The sequence below is a fragment of the Montipora foliosa genome, chromosome 9 (genome assembly GCF_036669935.1).
Source record: "Montipora foliosa isolate CH-2021 chromosome 9, ASM3666993v2, whole genome shotgun sequence".
In the NCBI taxonomy this organism is placed as follows: Eukaryota; Metazoa; Cnidaria; class Anthozoa; order Scleractinia; family Acroporidae; genus Montipora; species Montipora foliosa.
The window spans coordinates 3,197,841-3,212,456 of NC_090877.1; the positions used below are offsets into that span (position 1 = coordinate 3,197,841).

Here is a 14,616-nt window from a genome sequence, read left to right on the forward strand (position 1 = left end):
TCGAAGCGGGATATCTGGGTTTCTTACTGTGGTTTATTTGGTGACACGACATTATTTCCTCTGTGGTAGTTATCGTAGCGCGATATTAATTTTATTCTGGTCAAGCAAAAACTTGATTTGATCAGAGTTCAGACTTGGGAGGAAATTGTTAGAAGCTGCGGTACTTTCTCGGTGGGTGTTTGGAACACGAGAATTCAGGAGTGTCAACTTTACCACTTAAATATATAGGGAAGGTATCTGTTTACAAACATTGCTTTTGTTATTTAAATGTGCCACCCACAGGAACAAAAGGCCCTTTGTTTCGACAGCCAATGAGGCTCTGGTTGGCACGTTTATGACAATGGCTGACCTCAACGATATCTTACCTATAGATTTAGCCAAGCCTAAAAGCGGAGCTCCCGGGTTATTTATTCTTAGAATAAGTTAATCTGGCTTGAGTCTGCGATCCAATCGAAACCCAGTACTTGGTCAGCGGTTATCTTAAAAAAAAAACAACAGCTGACCTCGATGAGCTCTAAACTTGAGCCCGTGATATGGTCACGTTATACTGGTCAAATAGTCGTTCTTGGAGGGGTGGACGGTCGTACGGTGACCAAAACCAAATTTTCGCAAAGATGAGTTGCCATATTTTCTTACCAATTGTGCTCCGCGCGCGCGGAGCTCCGCTATTAATTTTTATCAATTTACTTTGAGTCGATTAAAGTAAACTGTCCATCTTCGCCAGAGCAAATTAAGTGGATGTGAGTTGCGTGATGGGTTTTGACATCACAGTACAGCACTGTTATTGGCGGGTGACGGAAGTTCTCGGCTAAATGCCACGCCAAAAAAGACTTCAAGATGAAGACAAAACTTTCATTTATTTTAACAAGATAAAAAAAAAATCTGATGCACGAAGATTCCCCACAAAAATCTTCAAAAAGCTTTTTTTTTTCTTGCGCCATCCTAACCCTGATTGGACAAACTCACGCGAAAAAGTAGCGTGTGAAACTCGCCGGTCGAAGTTCAAACCTTCAAAACGCTAATAAGACCTCAGAGGGCATAAAAAGGTACAAAGGATTAAGCTGAAAAAATCATAACATCGTTCATAACAGTGGGCGCATGATAACGTGAAAAACGATTTGTTATTACAGATGCTGATGAAATCATATCTTTACCACGCGCGGTGAAGATATTAGAGAGCTTTAGGGTCCATTTACATGGAAAGAGGATGATCCTAGTGCTAGGATCACCCTAGAAGATTCATTTGGTTTACCTGCAAAAACGCGGCTCCTGAGATCAACTTTTCATTTGGTTTACATGCTGGATTGCCACAGCACTTTTTCTCTTTTTGGGCGATGCTGGTTACCGTTAAGCTCATCTTCTTTAGAATCAGCCAACACATTCTGGCCTCAGTGTTTGCACACCGCTTGCAGAAAGACTCGAAAAGTCATTACTTCCCGCTGACTCTGTATTTTGAAAACAACATTGGTCCTGCACGTCGCACATCTTCAATATCGTCGTCTTCTTCGTAGGGCAGACATATTAGAAATGGTCGGCCTTTTGAGCTTTTAGTCGATAAGTGCGAAGATCCCGCCGTGTTGTTTCTCACAACTGGTCCCCAGGGCCATCTCCGGTTTCAAGATTGTGGGTGGGCAAACTGGGCCTCCTCGGAGGCCGTTTACATGGAGGTAGGATCAGCCTAGCTCCAGGATCATCCTTCCTCTCAGATAAGATTATCCTAACGGTAGGATGATCCTAGCACTGAGGCAAATACAACCCTTCACATGTAAACTGAGAGCTGAAAACATACCGCGTTCGGATGATCCTAGTCCTAGGATCATCTTCTTTTCATGTAAACGGACCCTTAGAGTCTTGGACGAGGACGAGAGCGAGAGAGATTTGACTGCCCGCTTTTAGCGAAAATGCTTAGAAGATTTCTAACTCGGACGATTAATCTTACTCGTCAAGTTGTTAGCAGCATAGGTTGCTCAGTTATTCCTATTGCTGGTAGCTGAGCCTTTTTGCTGATCGAAAAATGCCAAACTGCTACCGTGTTGTTGAAGTGTTTTGACACGACAACATTTTTCCAAAACCTTGTACTAATGTGACGACGGTATCACGTTTTTCCCGTCAAAGGGCGTTTTCCATTTAAATTCCGGTTGGGATGTAAAGGGAACACACGTTTTTGGTGGCATAAATTTCAGGAATAAACGGAACTTCTGAAAACGTAGTCCTGTTTTCCCGTTGGAAACTTTCCGATGGAAATGTTTGTTCCATTTACAACTTTTGAAAGATCTTACCACTTCCAGGCTATTCACGGCCACATTTTTAAATTTTGGCTCGTAAAATCGCAATCACTGGGCGGCGAACGGACCTGAGTTAAATGGAACACGTTTTTCACCCGATGGAAATTTCCACCGAAATTTCCGGGAATTTTGTGTAAACGGAAAAGGCCCAAAATGACGCTGGTTTGCGCGCGCTCACTGTTCTCGTAGTCGTTGTCGTCCTAGAATTTAAAGCTCTCTTTTTTTTATCTTTCACATGTGAGGATGTGTCGTCCTGTTAACTAACACGATTAGCCAATAAAAAGCGAGCTTCACCTTATTTGACGTGCGAGTTTTACATGAAAGATAGAGGTGATCCTCACACTTAACTAGACTGGCTTTCTTTGAGGCTTGTGTCCCCATGGGCTTCCAAGAAATGTTTTCCAATCGCACATTATGTCCAACAATACGCTGGTGAAGGTGTCGGGCATACTCCGAGATTGTCAAGGAAAATTTGTTGCCTCGTCTGTAAGATGCTTTTCATCAAGGAACGTGATCCAAGTTGAAACACACAAACTGATTACATCCGTGCGAAACTTTCTGTTTGAAAGAACATTCCAACAGTTCGATTCCTTTTATGATTGCCTTATTGAGTTTCACCTAGTATTTATATACACTTTCCTACCACTATCATTTTGACGTGATAATGACGTTAGCTCAGTGTCAAAACGTCGTCGTTTTTTAAAAACTTTCTTATTATGTTTTTAAAAAATATTCAAACCCATTTTTTATCCTTGAATGCCTTAAATGTTCGCTTCTTTTCCTATTACAGACACCTGAAAAATTCAGGCTGCTTCAACGGGATTCGAACCCCATTACCCTTCGCCGGTGCAATGCTCTACCAACTGAGCTACGAAGCCACTTAGTTGGGAGCAGGTCAATTTGTGCGCTGAAATTGACATCATGAATTTTCTTTTATTGTGTTTATATCTCATTTATCTTTTCGTGCCTGACAGTATCTTAATGCGCTTACTCGTGAGAGACACCATCAACACTCGAAGATAATGTAAGATGTATATAATGTGCGACCATGTAAATGATCCCCCTCACAACCCCACATTCCCTTAATTTGCTCCGACGAAGGGTGACGCTGTAACGGCAGCTTTTCAACGATTTTATCAACTCAGTTGATACAGTCCAATCTTTGTTTGTCTGGTGGGTAGTTCTTCTTGGAAATTAATCTCGTAATTCCGCGCTGAGGAGGAAGAGAATTCGTACGTCGAATTCGTACCCCGGTCGGACCGACACTCGTGGTCTTAAAAATAATGTTTTGTAATGTCATCTGCAAATGGTTAAATTCTCAAGTCTTCTCTGATAAGAACTATAAACCGTAGGCCCCCCTCTTAATTACAGCCAGTCAGGACGGCTTAGCGGTTATGAACGGTGTTTTCCACCCCTGCGTCCCGGGTTCAACTCTCGGCCTCGAGGTGATATGTGGGCTGAGTTTCAGTCGATCTCAATTTGACTCCGAGGGTTTTTCTCCCTCATCAAAATCGACTCTTAGTCAATTGCATTCAGCTGCGGGCGGATACCTTCGATTTGGATAACCTCTGGTATCCTTCCCTTTCATTGAATAGACCATATTTGTATTCTCAGCAATGGACTGGAACTAGCTTGCAATGGAGGCTAATGCAGGCGAATCTTTTTAAGGGCCCACAGACGGATTTTTCGAGCGTTGCTAAGGAAGTGAAATGTTACTTCCGGTAACTGACGTCATCATATCGTGAGCTGACAAGAAAACCCACTCACAAGCAAAAGTCACCGCACAAACTGTTGTTTCCATCGAAGGTTTTTCCTCGCCCTTCCTCGCGCTCGTTCTCAGATCAACTGCGCATGCGTAAACGAACTGACCTCCGTTTGAGAAAAAAGCTAAATATCCGGCGGTTAAAAAATTGAATTTTTTTTTGTACATGGCACGTTTCATCCCCAAATACAGAATATAGCTAAGCATTGATTTTTTAAAATCATCTTTTTTGAGAAAGTTATGGGTATTTCAGTATCGTTTATGTCTTTAAAAACAACATTTTTCAAAATAAAAAGAAAACCATGCTTGGCTGGATGCAAAAACGAATACAAATTATCAAACCATCGATTAAATACCCAAATTGCGTAGCACGGAGACAAATATAGAGTTTTCTTTTATTGGTCACGTGACCATGGGCGTGATATGATCACGTCATGTTTAGGGTCATTGTCTTACAAAAGTTGGAAACTGACCAAAATAATGCCAAATTCTCTCAAATTACTTAACCATTACATCCTTAGCAACGCACCCCAAAAAATACGTCAGTGGGCCCTTAAATGAAAATACTTTTTAGTACATTCCCCTGCATTAGCTTCCATTGCAAGCTACTTCCAGTCCAATACTGAGAATACGAATATGATCTATTGGATGAATAAAGTCGAATTAAATTAAATTAAGTTAAATTACTGTCGGACGTTAAAGAATCCGCACACTGTTCTTGAAGAGTAGAGGTAGACTCCCGATGTTGGTGGTCTATCTTTCAGAGAATTGCAAACCACCAGGAGACTGTACACGATATATATGTGAGGTATATAAGCCCATAACGTATGTTTAATTTGCGTTTCCCTTTTAGGTGCATTAAAAACTGTGCCGCAAAAGTAAACCCGGCAACTAAAATGTCATTAAGAGGCGCTGCGCAATCTTCTGGCAACAAGAAAATTAGTGAGTATAAGTGGACAATAAAAGAATGTTTGAATAATAAGGATAATTGCAAGGATGTGTCCAAAGACGAGTACACATTACCGAAAGACATGAAGCAGGATTTCCTCATCATTCCAGCAGGATTTTTTAAAGGTAAAGAACAAGAAAGGTCTCAGGGATCAATTGCTTTTCTTGGTAATTGAGTCATAAGGTGGCCTATTTCATAATTGCCACATTTGTTATCTTCTCTTAATTACGGTCGGTTTGAACGGTTTCAACATTTGGCCAACATTCGTTCAACAAAAGTTGAAAGGATGTTGGGCAAATGTTGGACGCAAAAACAAAGTTGTGCGGAGGCCGTTCAAACGGTTCCAACATTGCGCCAACAAAAGAACCAACACTTTTGGGAAATTTGATTGCGAGGAACTAAGAACTAGAAACCAGTCTCTCTCGTCCAGATAAACTACCCCATATTGACTTTTGCAGCCTGATGTGAGCATGCGTGTGTTCTACAATTGTTCAACAGAGTGTTCGAAGGGCTTCAACAGCATACAACATTTTCGAGAACAAAGGAAAAATTGAATGGATGTTGAAAGAGAATTTAAACCGATTTAAACTTGATTCAACACGCTTTCAACAAGCTTTCGACGTTTTTACACTTTCAACAATGTTAGACAACCTGTTCAAACGCACCGAAGATTTGGTTCGGGCAAAGGGCTTCAACATCCGTTCGATTTTGTTGAACGTTGAACCGTGTTGAACGATGTTGACAGGAGGGAGCATTGGCCTTTCAACAACGTGTCCCGGGGGGGGGGGGGGTGTATTTTAGCGACTGGTTGTTCGAAAGCCGATTAACTTAATCCAGGATTAGCGTAAACTTTTGTTTCATGTTTTCAACCATTTGGTGAAAGTTTTTTTTGCTTATTATTGTTTTCAAGATTGACTTCTACTAATGTAAACTTTTTCCCAGTATCAGGGTTGAACAGCATTTGAGAGTTGAAAAATAAACTCCTTGGATAATTTTTAATCTGGGATTAGCGTTAATCGGCTTTTGAACAACCGGGCCCAGGACTCTGGGTCACTGAATTGTTGGTTCTCTACTGTGATTCGAGAGGTTTTTCTACAGGTATTCCTGTTAACATTTGTCGTCGGAAAAAACACCTAAAAACTCTAAGGAAAAGAAACAAAGCAGTGATTGTTTTATTCCGAACGGAACCATATTAGCATTGTTCATAATCTGTAGCATGGGATTGCCGTTTGCACAAAAAGAACGGAGAAAACGCATCAACTGAATGAGGCTTTATGACGTTATAACTTCTCTGAAAAGTAAATGATTTTCTTTAAATCCATGCTAAAAAGAATGGTTTTAAATCCACAAATCGCAGCGCACATTCAAAGCGTTGACCCTGAAGTGGCCCGGCCGCTAGACTAAGTTATTGCCAGCCGAGAATTGGCTGGTGTAGGAAGGGCATTATATGCAGGATGTACCCATCAATTTTTGGCTCAGTGGAGTGGGTTGGGGGATTAAAATTTCTTCCATAACAAAAGTAGAAGAGAAAATTTGTGCATTGGTTTACACAAAGAAATCATTCAAGTAAACTCAGTCATGATGTATGTTGATGGTGAAGAACATTTTGCTTTATTTTGGTTTAGGGAAGGGGGGTGGGGGGCTGATGAATTGAAAGAATTGAAGTATATACTCTGACAAAACTCCAGATAGTTTAGGCTGCCATGTTGACTTTGTTTTATGTTTTGCATTAATAAATAGTTCAAGTCAAGTAAACAGTATCTGTTCCAGCAAAAAGAAAAATCTCCAAATAGTCTGCATAGCACAAGTGTTACTATTATTTTTAAAAATACAACCACACTTTTGAGTTTAAGGAATATGTTTCGATGTTTCAAACATCATCATCAGCCTTAGTGAGTGTAACATTAAAATTTTTACACGATAATCCGTGTATATATATTATTAGTATATACTAAAACAGTGGATAGCGTTGAACTCGCGCGCTGATTGGCTAGTCAAACTCCGAATATCCTGTGCTATTTATCTGCGAGCAACTCAGGAAAAAATGGCGTCCCGATTTGGATCCGTGACAAGTGAAGAAAACATCCAAATTAATTTTTTGTGCTGTATATTATCTCACTGTTTTAGTATATACTAAAACAACTATTCACCGTTGGATATTTACCTCGCCGCTTCGGGGCTCGGTAAATATCCACCGCTAGCCACTTCCACTTCGGTGGAGAATTCATGTTACCATCAATTATGGCGTTGCGGCTAAATCAATCGTCTCAGATAAAAGGATATTTGTAAAAAGGCTAGTGACATCATAGGAAACTAGAAACTTGTCGCTGAAATCAAACTGTTTAATTTCTTGGACAAAAGAGAACGTATTTGTTGCACAAAACTCTGAAGATATGTGGGTTTAAGCAAAGAACAAAGATACTTAGTTAAGTTGTAATTGTAAGTGCCTATTGATGACACAATGGGTCTGAAAGGAGGTGTGATAGTTTTGGGATCTTTGACTTTATGCACTTTAGGTAAGGATAAATTTCACGATAAATGTTAGAATCTAAGAGACCTTTTTTCTTAAGTTTACGTAAAAACCGCTGTAACTGACCTTCCCTGCGTAGAGTGAGATCAGATTCCAATTTTTTAAATTTAGAGTTGTCTCTCAACAAATCAACCATAGCTTTATTGTAAACAACCTTGTCAAGAACTACGACTCCGTGCCCCTTATCTGGTCTCAGGATGATGAAGTCCTTGTTATGTTTCAGTCTTTTTATTATTTCATGTTTTTTTAAGTCATTCATTGAAGGCTTAGAAGAGTTCATATAACTGGTGGCTAAATGGTGTATCTCATTCCGGACTTCATTGGCTTTGGTCTTATCCGAAAGATGCCTCTTGAGGTCATCATGGAGAAGTTCAAATGTCGTGAATACTTGACTCTTGCTTAAATGGGGAGATTTTATGGCAAATGTAAGACCAAATTTCAAAATATCAAGTTCTTCGTCACACAGCTTATAAGACGAAATATTAACAACTGAGTCATTTTAAGTGAAAGGAACAGAAGTTATCTTTCTATCAACGGAGGGGAGGGGAATGGGGACCCAAATATCTTATCTCCCTAGTTTTAAACTCATTTTTCTCCATCCTCCCTAATTTTTTTGGCCGTTTCTCCCTCCTCCCTTATTTTTCACCTTTCTCCCAGATCAGTACTTTAACGGGTTTATGTGACGTAACACTACACATACAGTACGTCTAAATTCATTCCGATATTGTGACTTTATTAACGAACATTGCTCTTTGAAGACTTTGAATACCAGCAGAGCTTACCTTTTAATAATGTACCCTACCCTGCCTTTGTGGACTTGCCGAAATAGCAGACCTTGACTAAAAGATCTTGGGGGATTACGTAACGCAGTGCCAGCAGGTTAATGTTTGAGAGACCGCTTAATTACTGCAAAGATCACAACACGGGCGCCGTTATCGATGACGGAATGCCGAAAGCGCGATGGCAAGGTCAAAAATATATTTATTTGTTAAGACTGAGTTGCTGTATTGCTGTGCATTTCTGAAAACCTAGTGGAAGCACCTAATCGGACAGCATTACTCGTATTATTACTGACGCCTAAACAGACTTAAACACACAAGCAGTGCACAGAAGACAGAAAAAATTTCATGCTCACCATGGCCTTGCCCTTAAAGGTTTCGAGGCGCATCATAACGTTACGTTGACTATTAATCTTTTTGCGCACATTTGATATATGGCTAGAAAAATCCAGATTATTGTCTACTTCCATTCAAAAGACCCCTAATGTAGCCTTAACACGGAATGAAACGTTTTAGTCAGTATCCCCAAGCCCTAGACCTTGGTTACGATAAAAGTTTATCTACAAGGGCCAAAGGGCCCAGGTGAAAAGGGTCAAGAGCCGGTTAACAATAATCCACTATCAGAACGGAACGTAAACTAAGCTACAAAGTCCAATGAGGAACATATATTAAGAGCATGGATAAAATGTAAAAGTCCATCAGGGTACAATCCCCACAAAAGCTAAGTAACAATTAACCGTAAATAATTACAGGCACACACCAGGTCTACTCCTAAGTGTCTGGCTAGAAATTTTCTTCTCACTCTTTCCAGCCATTTGACGAGGGCTAGTCTTGTGCTTCTCAAGTTGCCTCGTTTACGCCCAAAAAGAACTCTGGGTGATAATGTCATTCCACGAACAGGAAAGTCCTCGGATTCCCATTTTATAGATTTTTTTATAAGTGTCTGGCCACCCAGTCCTACCAGCAAACATCAATTGAAATTTTCAGCTTTTAAAACTTGCCCAAATTGTATCGTTAGGTGGTGGAATTCATCCACAGAAAAGCCAGAGAGACACAACATCACTAGTGAACCACCATGTTTACAACAAAGCATTTTAGGCGTCCCAGTCTGCATGAAACCATCTCTCACCTCTGTCTTGAGAAATGAAAAGGAAAGGAAAGGAACTTTATTTAAGTGTCTAGTCGTTTTAGCGCTGGAACAGTAATTGGGTACACTGTAAACTGAAATTAACAATTAACACAAAGTCAAATGTTGGTTTTTGAGGAGAGGGGAAAACCGGAGAACCCGGAGAAAAACCTCTCAGTGCAGAGTAGAGAACCAACAAACTGAACCCACATATGTCGCTGAGTCTGGGAATCGCACCCAGGCCACATTGGTGGGAGGCGAGTGCTCTGACCATTACGCCATCCCTGCACCCCAAGAAGACCAGCACGGCTCTTATACGTTACGTTCATTCCTGTAGAATCAACTGAAATGTCAATTCCTTGTAAAAGCCAGCATCTCTTTTTGGTATGGTACGTATCGAGAGCCAGAACATTTACGCTTGCGCTGACGGAGTGTTTGGACAAGAGAGAAAAACGCAGTACCTCTGGATATGGCACCAGAGCGTCGTACCAGACAAGTCATCCCGGGATTTCGGCCCGTGCGATCGCTTTCAGACGCGTGCAGTTGGCCGTTCGCAGCTTTCAGATTCCTGTTACCTATCTTCTTCGTGCCATGTGGCACATAAGGCCTCAACACAATCCCGCCAACCATCTCTGTCAGCCGCTGCCATTTGTACCTCACTCCAGTTCTTCCATCCCGCTTTTTCTCTTTCTCTCTCCGCCGTCCTTCTCCATGTTGTCCTTGGCCTTCCCCGTTTTCGCCGCCCCTCTGGGGCCCAGGTGAATGCAATTCTGCAGTCATTGGTTGGTTCTTTCCTCATAATGTGGCCGATGAATTTCCATCTTCTCCTTCGCACGTCCTTACTGACTTTTTTTATCTCAGCCATCTTCAGGACTTCTTTGTTTGTAATTCTTTCCTGCCAACGTATCTTAATATCCGTCTAAGACATCTGCTTTGGAAGACATCGATTTTATTTTCATCACATTTATTCATCTTCCATCTCGCAGCCATACATCAAGACTGGCTGCTTTAAGATATACCGACCTTCTTCCCGGTACGGCAGAAAGGGAGAGAAATATGGGTCCCTAGACCATATGAGACAGATCCCACTCTTACGCACAGCTCAGAACCGCCTTTGTCAACTTAACGTAAAATTTCTATTGCTGTATTATTTCCGAAAAAGTCATTGTTGCTCTCAGGATCCACTGGAGTCGCGGATTACAAAGTGTACGCACGTGCCATGGTGAAAGTAACATACATACTTACATAAACTCAATTTCATCTCGAATTTCAGAGTAACTGCAAGAGTAAATACCTTCGAGACATTACATTTACAGCTAAAATATGGCCCTGATCTTAGAATCGCCACAGAAAACACAAAAGGTACACAAAAGGCAGACCTTTTCAAGATGTATGTCACGAACACTTACTCGAGGTCTCACAATTTTCCGATTTGGCCCCTAAATCTCAAGTACGGCCAAACCGAATATTTTGAAGTGGTCAAACGATGAAGCGATAACTTACTAGCGAGAGACGCGAAGATTAAGCCCGAAAAGGACATTCAAAATACCGCAAACACTGGAGCCTACCGGCTTAAAACAGTCTTACATACCCGGGGTCTACCCAAGTTTCTCTCAACTTAAATTATTGTTTAGAGAGTCCTACGGGGAACGGATCTGTACAGTTTCTTATATTAACATCTATTCAGATCAATGCAGTAAGGCTTTGAAGACTTATGTCCCGCTTTTAAGACATACTCCCTTCTCCCTTTTCATGCTGGTTCTCCCATCTCCCTATATTTTGACGTACTTTCTCCTTCCTCCCACTATTTTTCTGGCCGTTTCTCCCTCCTCCCTAAACCGTTCCTCTTCCCTCTCAACGCAATTGCAAAATCAAGGAGAGCTTCCATATTGAGCGGTTGAAACCCGAACTCAACAAACAAGTTGATCATGTCAGTTAAGCATTACACTTTTAAGCTTTTACCGTTATGTCAGTTGTGTTTTCTATAATATTGTTGGTTAGTTTGAATTTTACCTACCTGTAACGAACATTTAATCTACAAAGAATCATGGCATTGATAGTTATATATATACACGGATTATCTTGTAAAAATTGTAATGTTACACTCACTACGGCGGATGATGATGTTTGAAACATGGAAAAAGATTCCTTACACTCAAAAGTGTGGTTGTATTTTTAAAAATATTAGCAAAAATAAAAAATTCAATAAAAAGCAGATAAATAGAAATACTCTGCTACAAAACTAGAAAATAAATAGATTTCTTCGTTACTTTTATGAGTCGAGGAAATCAGATACCTGGATGGTACCTTAATAAATCCTACGAGAAGAGATAGGCCGTCCAGATTTGAAATAATAAAACTGGCATATCGTAAGTATGTAAATAATTTGTAAATTTAATTTATCAACCCAAAAATGCAATTGACTTCAAAAAAGAAAAAAAAAGAATGGAACCAAAAAGGAGGGTGGCCAGCCACCCTACTCACCCCACCCCCCCGCCCCGCTCCTGGATCCGCCCCTGGTGGTGGTTAAAAATGCTTAGAACTACATACGCTGAAAAAAGTATTTATAGTCAAGATAACTGCACACCACCCTTCAAAATAACCTATTTTTTTACGCAGGTGGACGGGTTGGTTATAAAGTTGTTTTGGAGGGACGGTTTCATGACAGCGAATGGGGAATGGTCAGTAAAACATTGAAGGTGAACGAACCACCAACAGCAGGCGATTGTGTGGTTGAGCCGCTCAAGGGCGAACCTCTGATCACCGAATTCAACGTCTCGTGTAAAGAATTTGAAGACGTGGACAAACCTCTAAGCTACGAGTTTCTCTACTCAGTGGACAATGGCACTAGCCAAGAGTCTTTGGGAAATGGATTGAAGTCGTTACGCGCTGCAATTCGTCTGCCCAATGGTGATCGGAAATATAATTATATGATCAAGTTTTTTGTCAAAGTCGCTGATAATCTCGGAGCCGTATGGGAATTCCCAGTCGCCTCCAGCGTAGAGGTCAGTTACTATTCGATTTCCTGAAGGCCCTGGTCAAACGGCGCATGATAATCGATGATAGTTGAAGCTCGCGCTTCCGTTTGACCACCAACCATCATACACTATCATCGACTATCATCAACTATCGCTCATTTTGAGCTTGTTCAAATTCTTCATGATAGTCGATGATAGTTTTCCTCGTTTGACCACTTGTATGATAGTTCATGATAGTTTTTGGTCAGCTGTTTTCCCCGAAAATCGGCGGGCTCGTTTAAAATGGCCGCCAAAGGTTCCTCGCGAGGCTCAGCTGCAGCTTCAGAAATTCGTGTTTACATCCAAGATGATAATCATGACAAAGAAAATATTGAAGACCAAGATAACATATGTGGAATTTTAGTTAGAACGAACGTTGCTAGGTAACTGAACGTCACGTGTCACGGGACACAAGGAAAAAAAAGAATCACATGTTTTTGAGCCGAGCTGCGTTTTTTGGTTGTTCGAAATCGTTTCTCTTAGGTATTGAGTGTTAAATCGAGCTTCTTGGTTTAGGTGAATTAAACGGTATCTTTCGACATAGAGAAGATATCTTCTGAAGAAAGCGTCAACTCGCAAGAATTAGAAGAGACACCGCAAAAAATGAAGCGTATCTCTAAACGTTCGTCCGTCAAGAAGGGCAATTACTAGTTAACAAGCTGCCACCCTCTTTCGTCGCGATAAATTTATACTTCTACAAGTTTTTATTACGGGAAGCCATTTTTACGCGGAAAGAGCCTGGAACTAGCTGCTCGCGTGAATTTGCTTGCACGACTGCCGGTGAACTATAATCAACTATCACGAACTTCTTCAATCTCGACCCCAGAACTCTTCTCTTGACCGAAGGAAAGAAGAGCTCTGGGGAACCCTGAAACAAAGTGTCTTCTCACTGGTTTTCATGAAGAACAATCAAAAGCGTCTCTAATTGGTGCATTCATGTTAGCACGAGGAGTGAGCAGGCGCTGTAAGGCTCAAATAGCCAGTTTTTGGCTGTAAGAACCCTACGGCGCATGTCCTCCTTAACAGAGTTTCCCAGAGTCTTGGGTCGACCCGAGGCTCTTGTAACAAAAATGGAACTTCTTTGGCCGTTTGACCATGTGAATGACAGTTGGTGATAGTTGATGATAGTTTGGAGAGAATCAACTATCATCGACTATCATGCGCCGTTTGACCAGGGCTTAAGACTTGCTATTTTCGATTGACAATAATAATAATAATAATAATAATAATAATAATAATAATAATAATAATAATAATAATAATAATAATAATAATAAGATATTGATAATAAGAAGAATATATTGAGATTCAAGTAGATTGAAATTTGCATACCATTTCTTAAGAAGAAGTGAATTTGCATACGACATTACAAGTCCCAGGAGAAACAGGTTTAAATAATGAAGCAATTAAGCTGGCGCAAAAAGCAGACATCATCTATGCTTCGTTGGGTAATGTCCCGGGAGACTACTCACCGCGCATTGTGGACACAAGAACAAGGAAAGACCGTCTTTAAAGGATTTGGAAAATATAAAGACGGTAGTATCAGACATGGTGAATAACAGGAGAGTCAATGGCAAAGCGTTTCAATCAATTTGGATAGTAAGTTGTGTACTCAGTTGTGATTGCGTTTCTTTTACTTAAAGGCAGGAAGAAGGAAATTTACTATTGTTCGACGAGTAAAACTGAAGATGACATCATAAACAAATATTTGCGAGAAGCTAATCAAATGAGAAAAGAACTATCGATCGCAACAGCTGAATTTGAATGAATAAAGGAAAACAAGAAAATTACCAAGAGAGGAAGAAAAAATAGAAAGCCACTGGAGAAAGAATGCAAGACGATTTCAGCAGAGACCTTGATTGAATACATGGAAAGGAAAAACACAGAAAACTCAGAAAACTCAAGGAAATGTTTTATGGAAGACGGAAACAAGAACAGTCTCGCAAGATCAATCGGAGATTTCAGTGTGACCCAGGACAGAAATATGCAGAAATGAAGGAGATGGTGAAGACCAACCTGAGTGAAGGGTTACCTTACGTACAAAGAACGGCAAGGACGATAAAGAAAATGGTACGCGTGTGTTTAATTACATCGATGTGGAGAGCAGTTTTTGGAGAGAGTTATGGGAGAAGCCTGGAGAAGGCAATGAGAATGCGCACCGGTGGCTC

At 40.7% G+C, this 14,616-nt stretch overlaps 1 protein-coding gene across 1 annotated transcript in view; it reads left to right on the plus strand.

The window, feature by feature from the left end:
• LOC137970597 (uncharacterized) overlaps nucleotides 1–14,616 on the plus strand; it is a 113,155-nt gene that overhangs the window by 61,804 nt on the left and 36,735 nt on the right. The window contains exons 22-23 of the mRNA XM_068817119.1: nucleotides 4,901–5,121; nucleotides 12,051–12,436. Of these exons, the coding sequence (XP_068673220.1) occupies nucleotides 4,901–5,121; nucleotides 12,051–12,436 (607 nt within the window). The remainder of the gene's footprint in view (nucleotides 1–4,900; nucleotides 5,122–12,050; nucleotides 12,437–14,616) is intronic.